At 46.7% G+C, this 21,450-nt stretch overlaps 1 protein-coding gene across 1 annotated transcript in view; it reads right to left on the reverse strand.

Moving 5' to 3' along the window:
• LOC142591434 (japanin-like-RA2) overlaps positions 1 to 21,450 on the reverse strand; it is a 68,499-nt gene that overhangs the window by 39,628 nt on the left and 7,421 nt on the right. The window contains exons 2-3 of the mRNA XM_075703761.1: positions 20,570 to 20,731; positions 9,365 to 9,399 (exon numbers count right to left, since the gene is read on the reverse strand). Of these exons, the coding sequence (XP_075559876.1) occupies positions 9,365 to 9,399; positions 20,570 to 20,627 (93 nt within the window). The 5' untranslated portion in view covers positions 20,628 to 20,731. The remainder of the gene's footprint in view (positions 1 to 9,364; positions 9,400 to 20,569; positions 20,732 to 21,450) is intronic.

Consider the following 21,450-nt stretch of genomic DNA (forward strand, 5'->3'; position numbering starts at 1 on the left):
GATCCAACAGTGCCTGGCTTAGCTTCATTTTGGAAACTTCAAAGAAGTGCCAACTACAATTCCTGGAGCTATTGTTGCTATTTAGGGATGACCATTTATGTTGGCATATAGCCGAAGGCCTAAGTAGGGGCTACTGCCTTTTAAGAGTTCCCATTGCAAGCTTCTCAAAAGAAGAATTGTAATGAATTGCCTTCAATCAGCCCTAGCGAAATCATGTTTCCACGTAATGAGCGATAGCTTCGGCCTCCAGGTGACGCGGCTGAAAGAAGCCGTGTACCTATCGGTTTTAGTTACTGCGGTTTAAGAAGCGTTGCTTCGTAAGACTAAGAACCCTAATCCAAAAACTAAGCCTGGTCAGAAGAAAAGGCGTGGCAGGCGATTTCGCGTATTCATAAAGTGTCACTCAGCATGAAAAAGATTGCTTCAAAGCATGAAGTTACGATTGTATTTTGTGCGTCGTGTAAGTTGTCAAAAATTTGCGCTATGAAAAAGAAAGAAATTTGCCACAGTGCTCTACTCATCACAGAAATGAATTCACAGACTGCATGACAAATGTTGCTTATGAATTTCCTTTGGACGGAGGTCACCTGTATATAGGCCAAACGGGGACATCTTTCAACGAGTAGGCCAGGGAGCTTAATCTGTTCGTAATAAGAAAGGTGGCTTTCTTGCTGAAAATTGCAAGCTGTGCCGCTGCAATACAAAGTTTCACGACACTAAGTTTCTGAGAAAAGCGAAAGACAGGGCCGAGCGGGAAATCGTAGAAGCTATTTCTTTTCAAAGATCGACGGACAACTGCGTCAGCAAGCCATCCATTTTCTTGAATTTCACTGATATCGAGTTTCTTTAAGGTTTTGTTTAGGTCTCAAATGTCTGGTCCCTTTCAAAGGTGTTTTTTTTTTCGTCACAGAAGCCTGCTCTAACAAAGTGTGTGGATACTTTGATCTGTGCGCGTGTTCCTCGTTTTAATTGACATTTTTTTCTGCCTAGTGACTTCGCCTTAGCCCTAAGCATTGACATACGTGATGATAGTAAACTATGTTCGAGGAACATGTTTTGATCTTACTGTTTCTATGGATTTTTTAATGTGTTCCTAAACGTTCGCGGTATTTTGTTTTTGGTTGATCATGTGTGACCACATCTGTGTTAACTGTGGTGTTAGATGGCAAGCCTTTTGCGCATTAATAGACCGGTTTTGATGAAAATATAACCACATCTTAGTCAACCATTGTTATGTGGTTTTGGTGTATTTGTCTACGTCCCAGTCGTGCTGCGCGTTTGAATAGCCACAAACTAACTCGCCCAAATGAATGTTTCACTGAAAAAAAGAAACTGTAGTTTTTTACTTGACGAGAGAGGCTGCCAGAACTTAGCCGAAGTCGAACGGAGAGATTTTCATGGTAACATTGAAGTACGCATGTTGAGCTTTTGTAACACATGTTTCCAGGCGCACATCACAATGCTTGAAGGCGTTGCCGCAAAAGAGACTTTGCTGGCGCATATTTCTTATTTTCGCGTTGAGTTATATGCGAACAATATTTTTAGTAATCCAGAAAATTGTATTATTATTCTTTTTTGTGTGTGGGACGAAATCTTTACACACTTGAGCACGATGTTTTTAAAAATTTGCAATCACTTCTCGATACTGGAATCGTTTTCTTGATAAGTACAATAAAACCCCGAAAACGAATTGTCTAATCCACCCTAAACCCCTACGTCATTCTCACGTGCTGGATTGGGAATAACAGTTCGTACTTATTATTTTTTAGTATCGCCGTGGTTGAACGTCACTGTTTTCAGCTTAATATCGCATATACTCTTGAGAACGTGAAGTTCGCGGTTTTTATTAGGTAAACTTGTAAACTTCTACGTGAAATAAAAAGATCTAGGATGCAATTCGCTGCCTTATGAACTCTAGTAGCGTCTCTGACTAATTTGGAATGAAGAATGCGAACACGCTAACACAGAGATTGTAGAATCAATATTATCGGACACAGCCACAGTGTGAAGTCTTTCGAGCTGTGCGCTGACAGGTTGTGCTTTTGAACGGGCGTAGTTATTCACAAGCAAAATAACAGAAAATCAACAGGAAAGTATTTAAAAGGCACACGTTTTCGTTAACTTTTATGTTTCAGTACCTTGACCAAGACTGTGAACATTCTGCGTAAAACGGAAGCACTGGCCGTTGTGATAGTCCTGATGTAAGTGCGCAGTTATCCGAATAACGATCTTTCTTCGCCAGCAGGGTCTAGCGTAGCCTTTTGAATTTGTTAAACAAGAAGGGCGAACGGCATAACTGATATGTGAGATCCAGCAGTTAGCCTTTCATGTCACACATAGACTTGCTGATAAACTGACAGTGACTCCCGATCCAGACTTCGCACGCGTGCAGTGGCAGTGAATCAAACAAGTAGCGAAAGCACCTTGTGAACTTTTGGGAGGATACTGAAAGCACTGTTCTTTGTGATGGCAAGTTGCAGGCCCCAAAGTTATTCAGATGTAAAGTCCTGGAATTGTATCCCCAACACGGGAGATTTGGCGATCATCAGTCCCTTTTGAAGAGAGATAAAGTTGCATCATTGCTTTCTTTACACCAGTGCCGGATACCTGAAGCCTAGTACAGACAACGCGAAAAAGAAATGACGATTGCAGCTATTCAAGGACACCCTTTAAAGTAATATTCTATGATTTTGTTGCCGTAGAAAATAGGAATCAAGGGGCCTGCTACACAAATTTGATCTCGTTGACGCTGAGCACTGTAAATGAATGTCAGCAGCAAAAGGACGAAGAGAGGATGTTGCATACCTCATAAAAAATTGAACATACAGCGAACAGCACCTGGTTATTAGGCCACATGGAACATTGTTTTCCACAAATAACCTTCAATCAATAAACTGTATGCAACATAAAAATCCTGCGCACTGTATTATAGATAGCACATATACAAAATAATCAAGAAGTAAATAATCTACTCAAGCAATACTAACGCAAATCCTTCTAAAGTTCAGTTGGAAGCTTTTTTTAAATGTTAAAAGGAATGAAACTGATTATAAAAGAGAGAAAAATTTTTAATGAACTGTCCGTTTTAAATCCGTGTATGCAGAGAAAGGCTATCTTTAGCCTCAACAAACTCCGTTAACGTTTGTATATATTTACGGCATATGCAGCACCCTTTAGTGGCGCCTTCCTCCTGCTCCTGACTCCTTTAGTTATGCTTTTCACTTGACAATCGTAGTTGTTTTAGCCAGAGAAATTTTAGTATATTCCGCTTATCAGACCATGGCGCGAGTAGTGCCGCGCATTACTCCTTTATTATACAGAAATGCAACTGATGAAGGCAACATCAAATAATCACACCATTTCAACATCGTTTTACTTATATTGTCACGTGGTCATGACGTCAAAGAATACGGTAGCAATACTGTGAAAATCAAAACTAGCTTTTATTGGGCGAACCTGTCCTCACAAAACAGGCTACACTTAAAGCACAACGAGAGCGGCGAACACAGTCGGCGATCGTCGAAAATCTGATCAGCGGGTCAAGCGCGTCTGCTTTTATACAGCAGTCGTCGAATGTTCCAGACTAATCGTTCGGACCCGCGTGCCTTCCGCAATGTTCTACACCATTCGCGTCACGCGATGAAATCAGATAACACAACGTTCGGCGACAACAGACAGCCGAATAGAAGCATCGATAACTTTCCAGAAACTTCAGATACATGCAGGCGCGTCCCGCGCTGTGCGATTACATTTGTTAGGCGGCGAAACGTGGTCACCCGATAAATATAAGTACACGTGTCAATACCCCCCTCTTAAGAAGCATCGATCCGATGCTGCAAAGAAACGAAAGAAATAAAGAAGCACTCGTAGCAAAGAAAACAACAAAATAAGGAAAGTTCGTCAGCATCCATAAAAGGGTTTAAGACGCACCACGTGGACCACTTCAGATCGTGCGCGGCGCCGCTGTGAATGCGAAATGCCGTCTGGCATGACCTTATAGTCCAGTGTGCCAATACGTCGGATGACTTTGTAGGGTCCGAAATAGCGTCGCAATAGTTTCTCACTCAGTCCTCGTCGGCGTATCGGGGTCCATACCCAAACACGGTCGCCGGGATGGTACTCGACGAAGCGTCGTCAGAGGTTGTAGTGTCGGCTGTTGGTACGCTGCTGGTTCTTGATACGTAGGCGGGCGAGCTGTCGGGCCTCTTCGGGGCGCTGGAGATAGGTAGCGACGTCAAGATTCTCCTCGTCAGTGACGTGCGGCAGCATGGCGTCGAGCGTCGGCGTCGGGTTCCTGCCGTAAACTAACTTGAACGGCGCGATCTGTGTCGTTTCTTGCACCGCCGTGTTGTAGGCGAATGTTACATACGGCAGGACCGCGTCCCATGTCTTGTGTTCAACGTCGACGTACATCGCTAGCATGTCGGCGAGGGTCGTGTTCAGGCACTCCGTGAGACCATTCGTTCGCGGATGGTAGGCAGTTGTCCTCCTGTGGCTTGTCTGGCTATATTGCAGGATGGCTTGGGTGAGCTCCGGTATAAAAGCCGTTCCTCTGTCGGTGATGAGGACTTCTAGGGCACCATGTCGCAGCAGGATGTTCTCGACGAAAAATTTCGCCACTTCGGCTGCGCTGCCTTTTGGTAGAGCTTTAGTTTCAACGAAGCGGGTGAGATAGTCCGTTGCCACCACGATCCACTTATTCCCGGATGTTGACGTCGGAAACGGCCCCAACAAATATATCCCAATCTGCTGGAATGGTCGACGAGGTGGTTTGATCGGCTGTAGTAATCCCGCTGGCCTTGTCGGTGGTGTCTTGCGTCGTTGACTGTCTCTGCATGTCTTGACGTAACGGGCAACGGCGGCGGTCAGACGCGGCCAGTAATACCTTTCCTGTATCCTCGACAGCGACCGGGAGAACCCGAGGTGCCCAGCGGTGGGATCGTCGTGTAAGGCGTGCAGTATTTCTGGACGCAGCGCTGACGGTACAACAAGAAGGTAGCTGGCGCGGACTGGTGAGAAGTTCTTCTTAACAAGTAGGTTGTTTTGTAGCGTCAACGAAGACAACCCGCGCTTAAATGCCCTAGGGACCACGTCAGTGTTCCCTTTCAAATACTCCACGATGCCTTTTAGCTTCGGGTCTGCTCGCTGCTGTTAGTGAAGTCTTCCGTGCTTATTATTCCAAGGAAGGCGTCGCCATCCTCGTCTTCTTGCGGCGGGGGATCGATGGGGGCGCGTGATAAGCAGTCGGCGTCAGAGTGCTTTCTTCCGGACTTGTATATTACGGCGACGTCATATTCTTGCAGTGTAAGGCTCCACTGTGCCAGCCGTCCTGAAGGGTCCTTTAAGTTAGCGAGCCAACACAACGCGTGACGGTCGTTGACGACTTTGAATGGCCTGCCATAGAGGTAAGGGCGGAATTTTGCTGTAGCCCAAATGATGGCGAGACGCTCCTTTTCAGTCGTAGAGTAATTGCCTCCTGCTTTTGGCAGCGACCGGCTAGCATAAGATATAACCCGTTCAAGTCCGTCCTTCCTCTGGACTAGGGTGGCACTGAGGCCCAGGCTACTGGCGTCAGTGTGGATTTCACTATCGGCATCCTCGTCGAAGTGTGCAAGTACCGGCGGCGACTGCATGGGTCGTTTCAGTTCTTGAAATGCGTCGGCCTGTGGCGTTTCCCACTTGAACTCGACGTCACATTTCGTTAGATGTGTTAGCGGCTCAGCGATGCGTGAAAAATCCTTGACAAAGCGCCTATAGTAGGCACACTTGCCAAGGAACCTGCGCACTGCCTTCTTGTCGATTGGCTGCGGGAACTTTGCGATGGCCGCTGTCTTCTGCGGGTCTGGGCATACCCCAGATTTGCTGATGACGTGGCCTAGGAATAGAAGCTCATCGTAAGCGAAGCGACACTTTTCCGCCTTCAGAGTGAGCCCAGATGACTTGGTGGCCTCTAATACTGTCGCAAGCCGTTTAAGGTGATCGTCGAAATTTCCGGCGAAGACGACGACGTCAACCAAGTAAACAAGACAAGTATGGCACTTCAATCCTGCTAAAACCGTGTCCATCACGCGCTGGAACGTTTAAGGCGCCGAGCACGGTCCAAAAGGCATAACCTTGAACTCATAGAGGCCGTCTGGCGTGATGAAGGGGGTCTTTTCGCGATCCCTTTCGTCGACTTCTATTTGCTAGTAGCGAGACTCGAGGTCCATCAATGAGAAGTATTTAGCATTGTAGAGCCGATCCAATGCGTCTTCTATCCGTGGGAGGGGGTATACATCTTTCTTCGTGATTTTGTTCAGTCGACAATAATCGATGCCGAAACGTAGGGTTCCGTCCTTTTTCTTCACTAAAACAACTGGAGACGCCCACGGGCTTTTCGACGGCTGGATGATGTGGTCGCGCAGAATTTCGTCCACTTGTTGTCTTATAGCTTCGCGTTCTCGCGTCGGAACTTGGTAAGGGCTCTGGCAGAGTGGTCGAGTGCACTCTTCGATTATTATGCGATGCTTTGCGACTGGTGTCTGTCGAATCATCGATGACGTCGAAAAGCAGTCTTTGTATCGTCGAAGCAGACTTCTGAGCTGTTGCCGCTTAATCACGGGGAGACTTGGATTTATGTCGAAGTCTGGCTCGGGAACCATGGTCGTCGGGGTAGATGCGGCGGAACCCGAGAGGACAAACGCATTGCTCTTTTCCAGAATTTCCTCGATGTATGCGATCGTCTTGCCCTTGTTGATGTGCTTGAACTCCTGGCTGAAGTTTGTCAGTAACACTTTCGTGGTTCCTCCTTGCAGTGGAGGGATCCCTCTTGCGACGCATATTTCACGGTCGAGCAGTAGACGTTGGTCGCCTTCGATGACGCCTTCTACGTCAGCGGGCGTTTCGGTGCCAACCGAGATAACAATGCTGGAGCGAGGCGGGATGCTCACTTGATCTTCGAGCACACTCAAGGCGTGGTGACTAGGAGGGCTCTCCGGCGGTATCGCTTGATCTTCCGACAGCGTTATTGACTTCGACTTCAGGTTGATGATTGCGCCGTGTTGGTTCAGTAAGTCCATGCCGAGAATGAAGTCCCGTAAACACTGTTGCAGGATAACGAAGGTGGCAGGGTAAGTCCGGTCATGAAGGGTAATTCTTGCCGTGCAGATTCCAGTCGGCGTAATGAGGTGTCCACCAGCGGTTCGCAATTGAGGACCTTCACATGCAGTTTTAACTTTCTTCAACTGGGTGGCGATGTGTCCACTCATTAGGGAGTAATCGGCCCCTGTGTCCACTAAGGCGGTAACTGCGTGGCCGTCGGGAAGCACGTCGAGGTCGGTGGTTCTTTGTCTGGCGTTGCAGTTAGGTCTCGGCGTCTGATCACGGCTGCGTCGTGTTGAACTGAAGCAGGAACGTCGAGTCGTCAGGTCGTCTTTCGTTGTATTCTTTGCTTCCAGTGTTCGTTGGGTCGGCGGCGTGTCATTATGTCGTCGAGATGGTCTCTTTGTCTTCTTCGTCGGCGGCGGAGGTACTTGGTCAGTTCGACGAACAGCAACCGCACCTCCATCGGTTGCCGCTTTTAGTTTTCAAGATATGGGCTCGCAGAGCGGCCCCGGGCTGGGCCGGTGTATGGTCGTCGCTGCGGCGACAGGTAGCGGCCTGGTGACGGCGAACGGGATGGTCGTCGAGGGCTCCACTGAGCAGCGGCGAGGTAGTCGGCGATATCGCGAGGGCGTTCACCTTGATGCGGGCACAGAGCGTTGACGGCGAAACCTCGCCGTGCCATCTCCCGGTATGGGCATCGTCGGTAAATGTGGCCGGCTTCGCCGCAGTGGTAGCAGAGTGGGCGGTGGTCGGCGGCGCGCCAAATGTCCATCTTCCTCACGTAGGTGTGCTGGGCGACGGGTGGTCATGCTGGCAGCGGCGGCGGCGGATGCCGGAACTGCGGCGTGACACGGCCCTGGCGCGGTCGCGGAGGGGGACCTTGACGGCGTGCGACGGCGGCCTAGGTCATCCCTTCTGGCTGGGGCTGCGGTAATTGAGGTTGCACCTCAGGAGCTCCCCGCGATCGCTGAACCTCATCTTTCACCATGTCAGCGATCGGGGCTACTTGAGGTTGTGACGAAGGCAAGAGCTTGCGGAGTTCTTCGCGCACAATGGCCCTTATGGTCTCTTGGAGATCAACGGAGCCCAGCGTTTGGATGGCGCACTGAGGCGTGAGCACTTCGCGGTTATATTGCCTAGTGCGCATTTCTAACGTTTTCTCAATCGTCGTAGCCTCTGTCAGGAACTCAGCTACGGTCTTCGGTGAGTTTCAGATTAGTCCGGCGAAAAGTTCTTGCTTGACGCCGCGCATCAAGAAACGCACTTTTTTCTCTTCAGACATTTCCGGGTCGGCGTGCCGGAAAAGACGGGTCATCTCTTCTGTGAAGATGGCGATGGTGTCATTGGCTAGTTGGCCTCGGGTTTCCAGCAGAACTTCGGCCCTTTCTCTTTAGGACAACGCTCGTGAACATCCTTAGGAAGTTACTGCGGAACAGGGCCCATGTTGCTAGGGTGGACTCCCGGTTCTCGAACCAAGTCCTCGCGGCATCTTCCAAGGAGAAGTACACGTGTCGTAGCTTATCCTCAGGGGTCCAGTTATTGAAGGTCGAGATCCTTTCGAAGGTTTCGAGCCAGGTTTCAGGATCCTCCGACGTAGCTCCACGGAAGGTAGGGGGCTCTCTGGGTTGTTGAAGTACGATGGGTGAGACTGGGGCAGCCATTGTGGTTGTCTTGGCCGCAATCTTCTTGGTCTTCTCAGGTAGAAGTCCGTGCTCCGGGGGCCGGTGTTGTAGGCGACGGCTTGCTCGATGGTCCGTGACTACGTTGGTGCTCTCTTTACGGTCCGGGCTTGGCTCACGGCTTGTCGGGGGCGTCCGGTACATGGACGGAAAGCACCTCCACCAGATGTCACGTGGTCGTGACGTCAAAGAACACAGTAGCAATACTGTGAAACGCAAAACTAGCTTTTATTGGGCGAACCTGTGCCCACAAAACAGGCTACACTTAAAGAACAACGAGAGCGGCGAACACAGTCGGCGATCGTCGAAAATCTGATCAGCGGGTCAAGCGCGTCCGCTTTTATACAGCAGTCGTCGAATGTTGCAGACTAATCGTTCGGACCCGCGTGCCTTCCACAATGTTCTACACCATGCGCGTCGCGCGATGAAATCAGATAACACAACGTTTGGCGACTACAGACAGCCGGATAGAAGCATCGATAACTTTCCAGAAACTTCGGATACATGCAGGCGCGTCCCGCGCTGTGCGATTACATTTGTTAGGCTGCGAAACGTGGTCGCCCGATAAATATAAATACATGTGTCAATATAAAGGTACTTACGATTTCGTAAGGGTAGTGCTTCTCGGCTTCAATATCTTCAGGAGCAAGGCATCGGGATTGTTATGAAAATAAATTTAGATTTTCAACATAAATTTTGCGTTTTACATCACTCAGCTGTGAAGCATATTCTTGATCACAGCCCATCAAAAAATAGCGCATTAAAGAATAACATTACACTCGACAGTGCTCCTTTCATGAACTAAACAAGCAATAAGAAACCATTCGATTAACAAATTTGAAATCTTATTTAAATTGTAGAGTTTTGATGTTAGAAAGCTGTCGTTAAACCTACTTCTGGTGAAAGGTAAAGTGGTCAGACAATGTAGAACCACACTACAATGCCGTCTCTTCAGTATTTGAGCTAACATATAGTCTGATAAACATCTAAATGGATTTCCAAATATTGGCGTGAATTCTGTTTTCAGGTGAAACTCACGAGTGCCTGTTTATACTTGGTTATGATATACCACATGTATAGCACAGTTATTGTGTGATATGTTTTCGCACGACACCTATGCTACTACATTTTTTTTTGTGTCTCACAAGCACAATGGGTTTCCAATATGCTGCATTTTCAATTCACGAATGTACGCTAACTAGTCAGAATGAAGGTTGAAATATTTGAAACAAAACATACATATAAACATAGCTACATACTTGTCATATCAGCTTGTACGTGGAAATTGTTGCTGACAAGCTGCTCTTGATTTCCTGGTACCCTTATTCGCAGTCTGACAGTTTGATTACTTCTAAGCATGTTGTGTGCTGGTGACACTTTTGCTTTGATCAACGATGCAGATAATTTGTGTCAAATGATTTAGGAACTGCCTAAGCGCTACCATTGTATTTCAGTATGCAAATCGTTAAGATAACTCTCACTCGCCCGACAAGTAAGTCTAACTTCTTATTCGAACTATGCCAATAAAATGTATGCGATGTAAGTTTACATGCCCTAATCAGGATCAGTGACAATTATCAAGGCTCAAAAGCCTCCTACATAGCTACTAATTAGAGCAATTTAGTTTAAAAACTGGTTTTCCTTGTGGAAAATGCATCCGAAAATTATAATTTACTATGAAACAAAATACTTCCTAACATCCTCACAGCCGAGTTTCAGAAGCTGTTTGAAGAGAAAGGGTGTTGTAGGAATTCGTGACCACGGCCCACAGGTTGTGCCTTCGTCCCTACATTTATTCCGGAAGGAGGGCGAAGGCGGTGAGCACAGCGGCAGCTGTGCCGACCAACTTAGCAGCCTTCCAGAACATCACTGTGCGTGCGGAGATTACACTTCGTGCAAGTGCTGCCCAACTATATTTTTCTCTTCTGTTAGCACCCTGTACACGGCGCCGGCTGAGAGCGCCGACTACGCATCCCGGCGTTATGGCGTTGGCGGACGCCACAGGGCACCCCGCCTAAACCGAATGGCGCGAGAGCAAACCAGGGAAACACTGTTTCAAAAGGGTCTGTGGCCATTCCAAGAAGTCAGCATGGAGGGCGTTGATTCACTGACGTAGAGCTCAGGCGGGCGAGGGACCCGATGAAAGGACGGTGGTAGGACGAATGCGCCAACTGGACGAGATGACGGTCGGCATATTCGTCCGTGGATCGGAGGAGCGGCAAAACCCGCGAGGCGAATGGTACGTCGACAATGCCGCCGCGAATGTTGCCGCTGGCGCATCACGGTCCGCACAGTTGCACGGCGTGTAGGGTGCCCTCACGAGCAATTGAGTCGAAGCGCAGGATGGGCTATGACGTGCGTATTGCATGTCGACGTCACACACCCTGTCGGGAGGCGAAAACGATGCGGCGCTACCGGCGATGGGGCGGTAAAGCCGGACATTGCTAAAGCCGGGAGTGGGTAAGGCGCACCGAGACGAGCCTCGAACGCCCAGGGAGGCAGCAAAGTTGAAGACCCGGAAGGGCAGGGTATGTGGAGTGTCTTGTGCTAACAGCGACGCAGATTTAGTTAATTTGATCTGGCGGCTGCAGGAGACCATGCCCAATGTACGTGGTGGTGATAGTCTACAGGGTCGGAGGCAGCGGATTCAGCAACGTCCAGCGCTCGCGCGCCGGCTTGAAGGCCGGCTGGATGGATGGGCGGCGTGGATGAATCAAGTAGAGGGTCGGTCGGACTTCAAGTGGCAGGTGCGATTTCATTTGAGACAGCCGCGATAGCGTGTGGCGCGGGAGCCGGCGTTGGGTTCGCGATGTCAACAGTGGGACGTGCTATCACTGGTGACGATAAAGGCGATCAGGCCGGGGACTGCGCCGCAGCGCATTCATCGGTTGACAAGCTGTTATGTGACCAGTTGAGGGAAGAATGCTGGCCTGATGACGGTGGCTTACGATTAAAGGAAGAGGTGCGCAGGGTGCTGGTGTTGGCAAAGCTGTGTCGCGTATCATGCGGCTAGTATCGAGAAGAGGGCAGTACTTAGCGAGGTAGAAGTGCAGCACAGCCTGACGTAGCGCGGCATCGGGGCGCGGGCCAAGCGATGGAACGCGGAGGCGGAATTGGAGTTCAAGTGAGAGTACGAAGAGGAGCACCTCATTCTTCAATGCCTCGATCATGGCATACTTCAGTTATATAACCGATTCCGAGAGCGCGAACCATGCAGCCACGTAGCGGGACTGGGATTGCGGTAGTGGTTGGCTGAACTAGGCCTCCAGCCATTTGGCCATGCTATCGTGTCGCTCGGTGTAAGGCCTGTTTTCCCGGGTCACCATTGTAAGAAAATGTCCGGGTCACCAGTATAGAAAGTCATGACCGCAGCCCATGAGCCATGCCATCGTCTCTACATTTATTTGCACAGATGGGAAAAGGCAGTGCGCGGAGAGGCAGCAGCGGCGACCAACGTAGAAGACTTCCATAACAACACCGCCCATGCCAAGCTTGCACCTCGAGCACGGGCCGCTGCAGCTGTATATGTCGCAGATCCGTTGTTTCGTGGTGTCCGCGAACACAAACGATCGTCATCAGCAACGGCTCCACCATCGTCGACGACTTCGTTGGTGCCCCTCGACGCAATCGCGTGACCGCGCTCGAGCCTCAGCTCGCGTGTTCCCCGTCGTCTTCGAGAGCTGGCTCCGTTGTGCAAATATCTATTGATATCACCAATGGCTTTTTAGAGTGCGGCTGATAACACGGCTCTGTCGGCGAACGAAAGAATTGATCTCAGTTTTGTTCCGCCTGTGCAATGGATATACCGCGAGTCGTGATGGCTGCAGAACAGCGCGCGTATGAACTGCAACAGAGGGAGCAGCGACGCGAGTGTGATTGTCGACTGCGTACGGACGCTTATGCGGTGGCCGACGACCATGCCCGTGAGATGTCACGTAAGTGGCAAGCGAGAAAGGAAGAAGCATACCGTGAATTAGAAAGTGGCGCGAAGGTGCCGTCGCTGTCAATGGGCCCAGGGGGATGAGTCCAAGGGTGCGAACCCATGTTTCCAAAGAGGCTTCCTTAATCATCATTTCCGCTCTGCCTGTCAAGTCTGTGACAGACCATGGTTCCATGGCAAACTCTGTGTTATTTCTCATGTTTTTATATGCTCATGGCAGCCTACATCCCGGCCCCTTGTGTTTGTTGCGTTTCTGACTGTTTACAAACTCATTGTCCCGCCACTTAAATTTGACAGTAATATGTTCATGTGTGCAAAGCAGTGTGTTCCGTTGCTTTGTGACCCTATCCCGGGGTTTCTTTCCATTTTCTTATATATAATATTTATATTGTTCTTCCCGCTATGCAAGAAGGAATAGCCGTCACCATATAAGGTGACCACGTCTTTTTCTTTTATTTGCATTTTAATAAAGACACGTCGTTGTAACAGGGAATTCGCCTTTACAGAGGTATGGTCCACTGCCTAACGGGGTATAAGTCATTCATTGCCTTACGTGACGGACACATTTGAGGACGAAGGTGATGCGGGAATGTGTGTGCATTCTTACTCATGACCACCAGAGATCAGGAAATTACATGTTAGTAGCTTTCATCGAAATTCTGTGCCACCTCTGTGTCGTTCGCTAAACTTCTTCGCTCGTCATCCACCACCGCTAAGTGTAATAAGTTCGTGAGTGAGATACGTGTATTTCGAGTCCGGCAATTTTTAGGCCCCGGTCTAGAGCCGTCTCGATAGCCACTGAAAGCAGTTGCTCCCGTACGTCCTGTATTGCTCGCTCGACAGCCCGAAGTTCATCTTGCAGTTCTGAGAGGAGCAGCGCGGCCGGTCAATGCGCCCGTAGGTTACCCTGGGAGACCGCCATTTTATCTTGATATGGTTTGCATCCCCACAGTGTGTTGAAAGGTGGCTCTAGCAGACTTACATAGCTTGCATATATGGCTGTCGTGCATCTTCACGTAAAAACTATTTAGTTCTACGGGACTCGTGTATGTTTCTTTTTGTAATTGCCTCCAATTACCGGCCTCAGGTACGTTTAGTGTTGTTTGATGTGGCTATAATATTCGCCACCGATTTTCAAAGAATTTGGTACTATGACTAATCGTGTTAATGTGTCTTTTTACCACCAGATCTCCGCCTCCGTGTTCTCCTGACCGATGGAAGTCAGTCCTTACTTAGTTCGACGAGTATGACTTCGAGCTTCGCTGAGTGCTACTGGATTTGAGTTGATTGTGGGAAAGCTTGGAGCCGTATGCACACGGTACCGCAGCCATTGCCTGCCGTTCTTCTCTGCGTTGAAGAATCTTTATTCGTTGACACTGATTATCTGGTACACCTCGGGAGAGATCCTGCTCTTAGCATAATTTTTGATGGCCGCCTGAGAATTGCTAATGATCTATTGAGCATTTGTGTAAACCAATCCTACTGGAATGGCTTCCCCCTCTGCTGTCTCGGAATGTTTGGCATTTGCGGACACACTTTCACGGGGTGTTTGGGTGTGATCTATGACTGCTGCCACGGAGCTATTTCTGTGTGGGTATTCAGCCGCGTCAACAAAGGTTGCTCTTTCGTTTGAACAACAGTATCAGATCATTGTTTCTGCTCTACTGGTGCGTCTACCGTCGTTGTAACCTAGATTCACGTTCTTCGGTATATTTCGTACTAGGAGTTTGTCATGAATTTCATTCGTTATCGTCATCTTTTTCCCGTATAGCTTGTCGTGTTTCATTGCTAGCTTGTGCAATAATGCCGCGCCTTTTCGGTTTTGATTAGTCGTTCTGCCTGATATGTTTGTTGTGCTTCCATATCTTCGTTCAGTGTATTATGGATTCCTAACTTTAGCAGGAGGTCCGTGCTCGTACTTACGGGAATCACTAGTGCAAGGTTGTTGATTTTTTTTCACCTGCAAACCAATTGTAGAAGGCTGCTACGTATGTCGTCTCACTGATTACGAATGATTGTATCAGCCATATGAGACCCTCTTCCATCAAACCCTGGTGCTTGTTAGTAATTCGTTTGATTATACTCGTGGTGTTTGTTACCTTTGTTCCTAACACTTTTATAGTTTCCCCGTTTGTAGCTTTGTTCTCGGTTACTCAACCCAGCACCTTGAGCTGGCTGACTATTGGGATATTCCACCCGTTTTTATGTGTATCTTGATTTCATCATGAGCCTCGTTTCTGTCGTATCCTTTGCAAATCCTGCCCTTAAGTGTGGAGCGGCATAAGTACGGATTTCTCTGGAAAGCTTGTGAGGCTTCTTCCTGTGAGGTGTTCCTCTACTGTGTTTATTGCGGTCTGGAGCCACTGTTCTATTGATCCGTCTCTACTATCACAGACCCAGATAGTAATATCGTCGGCGTAGATTGGGATTTAGTTTTTCGGAGAGTGCCACCAAGACCAGATTGCACAGCACCAGAGAGATGACTGCGCCTTCTGGCGTGTCCCCCCCCCCAATGTTGATCTCTGAGGACGTGATCCCTCCGACGTAGATGACTGCTTTCCTATCTGATAGGAAGCTCTTGATGCAATGATACGTCCGTTGCCGTAGTCCTATTTGTTCGATGTTTTCCTGTATGGTTAGGTAGTAGGCATTATCAAAAGCCTTTTTAAGGTCAAGGCCCAATATGGCCCTTGTAGAGCGCGTTTTATAATCATTTTTCATGTGTCTACTTTGGAGCATCGCATCTCTTGTCGAAATTTTTATTATGAAATCCTATTATTGTATCTAGGTATATGTAATTATCCTCTAAGAAGTTATATACTCAGTTTAAAATTACATGTTTCATAAACTGTATATTAACAGGATATTAGCGAAATCGGTCTGAGGTTGTCGATTTCATGCTTCTCAACAGATATTGGAATGAGCGCAGTCGGAGCTTTCTTTCATTGGGCTGGTGATTATCCCTTTATCAAACAGTGTTATGTTTGCTGTTAGTTTGCCCACCGATTCATCATTGAGCTTTCTCACAGTCCTCTTGGTTATACCGGCCGGGCCTGGGAGCTGATTTTGGGTTTGGCTTTTTAGGGCACGCGAATTTCTGCCTCCGTGAGTTTCTCGTGTAATTTTGCATATATATTCCCGTTGCAGCTAGGATGGCTGACACGGGGTGCTTGTGTTATGCATTCCTGCTCAAATTCATTGAGGAATTCCTCTTGTGTGCCCTCACATGCGTGTATTAGGTGTATTAAGTTATTAACTTAACGGCTCATGAATTTGTTTTTCTATTCTTGGAGCAGCCGGCAACATGCAGCCGTCTGAGAGCGCCTTCAATATTGTCCGTTCGTTGTGGTGTCGGCGGGCGCTATAATGTTTCGAGGGCTTTTCATTTATGACTTTATGATGCTGCCACTTGTGTTGGGACGACCCTACTAATCTACTTTGAAATAGGAACATTTGCGGCTGAACAATATTTATGGGGATGTTGACTGACGGCATAGCTTAATGTAGGCAATTTTTGCTTAAAAGATTTCAGCTAATATACAGATATGTGACATTGGCTCTTGGATATCTATAACTTCTAACATGGTAAGAGAGGTTCCCCCCAAAAAAAACGAAAACCCAAACAAACAAGTTTCATAGATGTGCATCCTACTACAAATACTGATTGTTGCGGTCTGACACTGGAAGAAAACTTTATTTTTACGATCCTTAAAGATGTGGTTTAGAGCGGCGACGCACAGGAGCCAGCTCCATTGCAATTTTGTGAGTAGTGCTTGTACTGACTTATTAGGTAGTCACCGAGCGCAGTTTACTTCCTGAATTCCCTGAAGTGCAAAATATGATAGTTCATGAACTAAAGATCTGACCTACATGAAAAGTTTTGCCTTTGCACTTTCGAAGTAGTGCCCCGGGAGAAGTTGGGTCTTCCAGCCACTGTTCTGTCCAAATATTTATTCAGGAGATTGATTTAATCAGTAGTTTCGTTAACCACAGTTACCTGACTCACTTTCATTACAGATGCTCTCATTACAACTGTTCCACTTGATTTATTTGGAAACAGTGATTCTCATACGTTTCACTTCGGTTGTAAATTTATACAAGCAGCGAGGAACAGGGCTGAACGGATTGGCTGCGTTTGCTACAGCTACAGTAGTCGATATGTTCTTCCTCTCTCAAACTTGCTTATGTCGATCAAGTGGTCCAGTCCGCATGGAAAGATGTTACTCTTTTCGACGTGCTCATGGCGTCCTTGGTACAACCCTCAGATTGAGCTCCGATGCAGCATAGCTTGCTTCTTACACTTGGAAGGACTGTTGCTAGCCTTGCGCACTTGTTTATTTGGCAATTAGTCTCCCACTTCCCATGTTTCGGCAGCGTCATACGCCAGCTTCTATACGAAACTCTTCTTTATCGTATTGTATTTCACTTGAGTTCGCTTCTTTTTTTCGTTTTTTAGGTGATGAGATTTTGTGTTCACAATGCAAGTCTTCCATTTCAAGTTATATTTGAATCAAGGTTTCATTTTGTAATATATTAGGATCAACTCGCCTAACATTCGTCAAAAATATTAGCGATGTATATTTTCGAGTGCCAGTACATATTGATACACTACAACACTGAATTCTTCTTGTTCTCTCCCGTTGATAAAATGTTTGCGCCTTTGAGAATCTACGTTTCCCTGGGGCTTCATATTTCAACGCTTAATTTACATATATGAAACAAGGAATAAATTATACTTCGCTGTATCTGTCACAATGCAGTATATTAAAAAAGCCTGCTTCTTGGTCCATGTTTTATTTAGTGCTTCCACACCATATTTCATGTCATATTCAACAGGCCTCATTGAAGAGTCTTTAAGTTTATTTGAGTGTGTACGACTAAACACGCAAATAATGACCAACTGTTGCCCTGCTGCCTCATTTTTATTTTTTGTGCTAACACAATCTCTGGACAGAAAGAATGTTTAATGCTAATCACTAAGAATATCAAAAAGAATCTTCTAGCAAAAAATCAGCGATATGCATGGGCTGTAGCAATACCGTAGGAATAATCATTTTTTTTTAGTACCCCCCGTGGTTGCTCAGTGGCTATGGTGTTGGGCTGCTGAGCACGAGGTCGCGGGATCGAATCCCGGCCACGGCGGCCGCATTTCGATGGGGGCGAAATGCGAAAACACCCGTGTGCTTAGATTTAGGTGCAGGTTAAAGAACCCCAGGTGGTCAAAATTTCCGGAGTCCTCCACTACCGGCGTGCCTCATAATCAGAAAGTGGTTTTGGCACGTAAAACCCCGAATATTATTATTATTATATTTTTAGTCTATAAATACCGTTTCAATTGCTTAAGAATGGTATATACTGTGTTTTGTCCGAACGCAAATGTCTCAGCTTAACTTTCCTGTCCTCTATAAAATATCCGACTGTGGAGTAATATTGGAGCCATTGATTGGCCAACTTGCTTATTGCATAATGTAGCCAACGATCTCTAAAGGATGAATTAATTACTAAAATTTTCCCTTGCTTTTTTAGGCCATGAAAATGTAGGTGTAATGAATTGCGCTTCAATATCCGCATGCATTATTTGTTAATGTTGTTTAAAAGGATTCTAGCAGAACCTATCTAAGGATGACTGCGAATATCAATGCGACTAGCATTGAAGCAATGTAGACACGCACCAGATGGCCACCGCCGTGCTGTGTCATCGTTGAGGTGTGTATGCAGCAGCGCGTCCTTCTAACGAATACATGTAGACATGCTGCGTCTACTAGCGGCGTCACAGCGAATTACGCACGTGGTAAGCACGTGATTATATATTAAGACAACATTGTTGCAATATACAGGACGCAGTTTTGATTCCGCCTAGCAACACAGAAATTTCAGAGCATGTTTTAGTGGAGAGAGATTAGCATCTACTAACGATGCGCAAAACGAGAGCACGTTAAAGCAGCAGGCAACGTTCGGACAAGTACGCTTGACTTTTTCAGGGCGACATATGACGATACCACTTGTCGAAACGTTGGCTCCCGCTTTTACCTCGTTCTCGTTTTACTCATCATCTTCAATTTCCATATCCCGCGTTTCCCTCTCTTTCCCTAGCATCTATAGAGTATTCAAGCTGTTTGTGTGATTCTCTTTTTATATCTCTGTTTTTCCGCAAAATTAGGCAATTGTATGGGTAGTTCATGGCTTATTGGACAGCACATCAAGTTGCTGTCTTTATGGAACGGGGTTCAAAAGCAACCGTCGTGCCGACTTCAGTCGCTAGTTAAGGGAAGCTGTTGGATGAAACTGTTCAGTACCCGCCATGGTTGCTCAGTGGCTATGGTGTTGGGCTGCGGAGCGCAAGGTCGCCGGATCGAATCCCGGCCACGGCGGCCGCATTTCGATGGGGACGAAATGCGAAAACACCCAGTACTTAGACATAGGCACACGTTAAAGAACACCAGGTGGTCAAAATTTCCGGAATCCCCCACTACGGCGTGCCTGATAATCAGAAAGTGGTTTTGGCACGTAAAACTCATAATTTAATTTAATTTTTAAACTGTTCAGTGGCAACTTGATGCGCTGGATATATTCGAGTAGGCCTGTGCCGCTTTTCAATGAACCTCACGTCAACTTGGGTCACTGAACAGGTTCACTAGGGGCCTCGTGCTCTTGAATGTATCGCTGTGATGTAAACTTAGGTAACTGAAAATGTGATTCTGCAATTTTCCGCGCAGTTCAATGACAAGAAATGTACTCGAAAGTTTATCCACTGCTGCGCTATCGAATGCATGACACTCGCCAATCTCCAGGTGGTGCAGCTAAAACGCGCAGCGTGTGCAGAGATAAGTGCGACAGAGGATCCCAGTGGCTAACACGTTTCCACATGGGCAATATGGTGTGTTACTGTATTGATTCAATGCTAATTCAATATCATCCGAATTCATTGTGAGATGAATTCTATTGAATTTTTTCCTGTCCGTTAAGAGCGGCAAATACCGAGTGTCTCATATCCAGTGACCACAGTTGGCGCGGAAGAGGTGTGCTAAAGAGCAGAATAAAACTACGGCCCCATACTCATTGGCTCAAGTTGATTTATTGGGTCATTTTTACACGGACGCCTCAACATGGAAGCCCGATGATGTGCCCAATAGGTAATAAAATACGCATTGGCAGAAGTTGGCAGGCACGGCTACCTTGTGCTTTCCCCAGCACAGGGTAGCCAGTGGCTACTTACACTGGCTAAACTATGTTTTTCCTTTCCCTTTTGTCTCTCTCTCTCTCTCTTGACCGAAGTTGGTTGAAACGGTGAGAACAGAGAAGCAAGCCGGAAAGAGCACGAAGTATCCCAAGAATTCTAATCGAGAGATAAAAAGGGCAAAAGAAAACATAGTCACTCGTTTATTTCAAGGGAACCTGCCATCATTAACGTATGATGATTAGTTTAGGCAGATAAGCGCTACTCCTCTATGTGCGTCTATATATGTCCTCTTCAATTCGCGCTGTGTAAACGCGCCATAGTGTGCGCAATTATTGGTCCAATGATTAGTGTAGTACTCTTACAATATTACCTTGCTATGTTTATCGAACGAAATGTTGAAACAGTTTTCAAAGGCACTGCAAGTAAATTGATGCCAGATAATGAATAAGGTTGCTATCAAATATGCAAATATTTTTTGTTTCAGTTCATATAGAAGTATATGCCTGGAAATATTGTATTTGAATGTGATATAAATGTCCGTCAGCCTGGCCTTCCCGACTGTGTAGGTACGACGAAATGCTTCAAAACAAAGATGAGAGCCCCCTCCGTTTGACAATTCTGCACCATGTCTGTCATCGTAATGAATCTTAAATTTTAATAGTAAATATAGCAGTGTGATATACTTACAGTCATTGGCGAATACGAATGCGCATAGTGCAAAGGGAGCCAAGAGCCGGATGTACATCTTTGCTAATGACTGGCGTTTGGCAGCGAATAAATTCAGCCTTAACAGGGCGCGTATTTTATGCCAGGAATCGGTAAAATTGGTTGCAGCTGCTGGTGCGTACTCTGCGATGTAAAAACAGAATATTAGCTTCCGAGAACAATAGGTAACTTTGTTTTTTGCAGAACTTGCGTATGTTTCGTTATTTAGGATTTAAAAGTAAGCCTTCTAACTCTACTTCGCATTCGCATCGCCTAGCTTGCAAGCTTAAAACAATTGGACGAATCTGTATTCAATGCAGATGCTCTTTGCTCTGCTTCGAAGCATTGTCCTATGACCATCCCGGAAACGCGCAAGACCCACACTATGTTTTAAAAAGATACAATGGTTATATTGTCTAAATGGAACGCAAAGTAAAACAAGAGAGAAGCAAGAGTTTTGAAACTCATACGACCTGAGGTTACTGATGCTATTTTCAACCTAACCTTGAGTTATTGCTTCAATTCCTTTCTATTCCACGAAAGCCTATTCGAAATAACATGCTAAAATGCCCAGGTCACTTACGTCAAGAAGATTACATAACTCCGTTCAAAAGGCCGGACTAATAGACGTGCACATCTCCTTGAATCTGCCGAATGCTCTTGCTAGTGTTGATGGTTATGTTAGTTCCCACGTTTGTACTAATGCCGTTTTCTGGTTTATGAGGGTTTAACAGCTTTGCACTTTCCAATGAACTTATTCGTTTTTCAGTGTTTCTGTACTAAAAAGCTTGAATTTACACACCTTAGGGGTATTGTCTCTTAGTGCATTTAGCAGGAAATGCGAACGTCCATGCAAGGATTTT

Source organism: Dermacentor variabilis, chromosome 8 (genome assembly GCF_050947875.1).
Source record: "Dermacentor variabilis isolate Ectoservices chromosome 8, ASM5094787v1, whole genome shotgun sequence".
Classification (NCBI taxonomy): Eukaryota; Metazoa; Arthropoda; class Arachnida; order Ixodida; family Ixodidae; genus Dermacentor; species Dermacentor variabilis.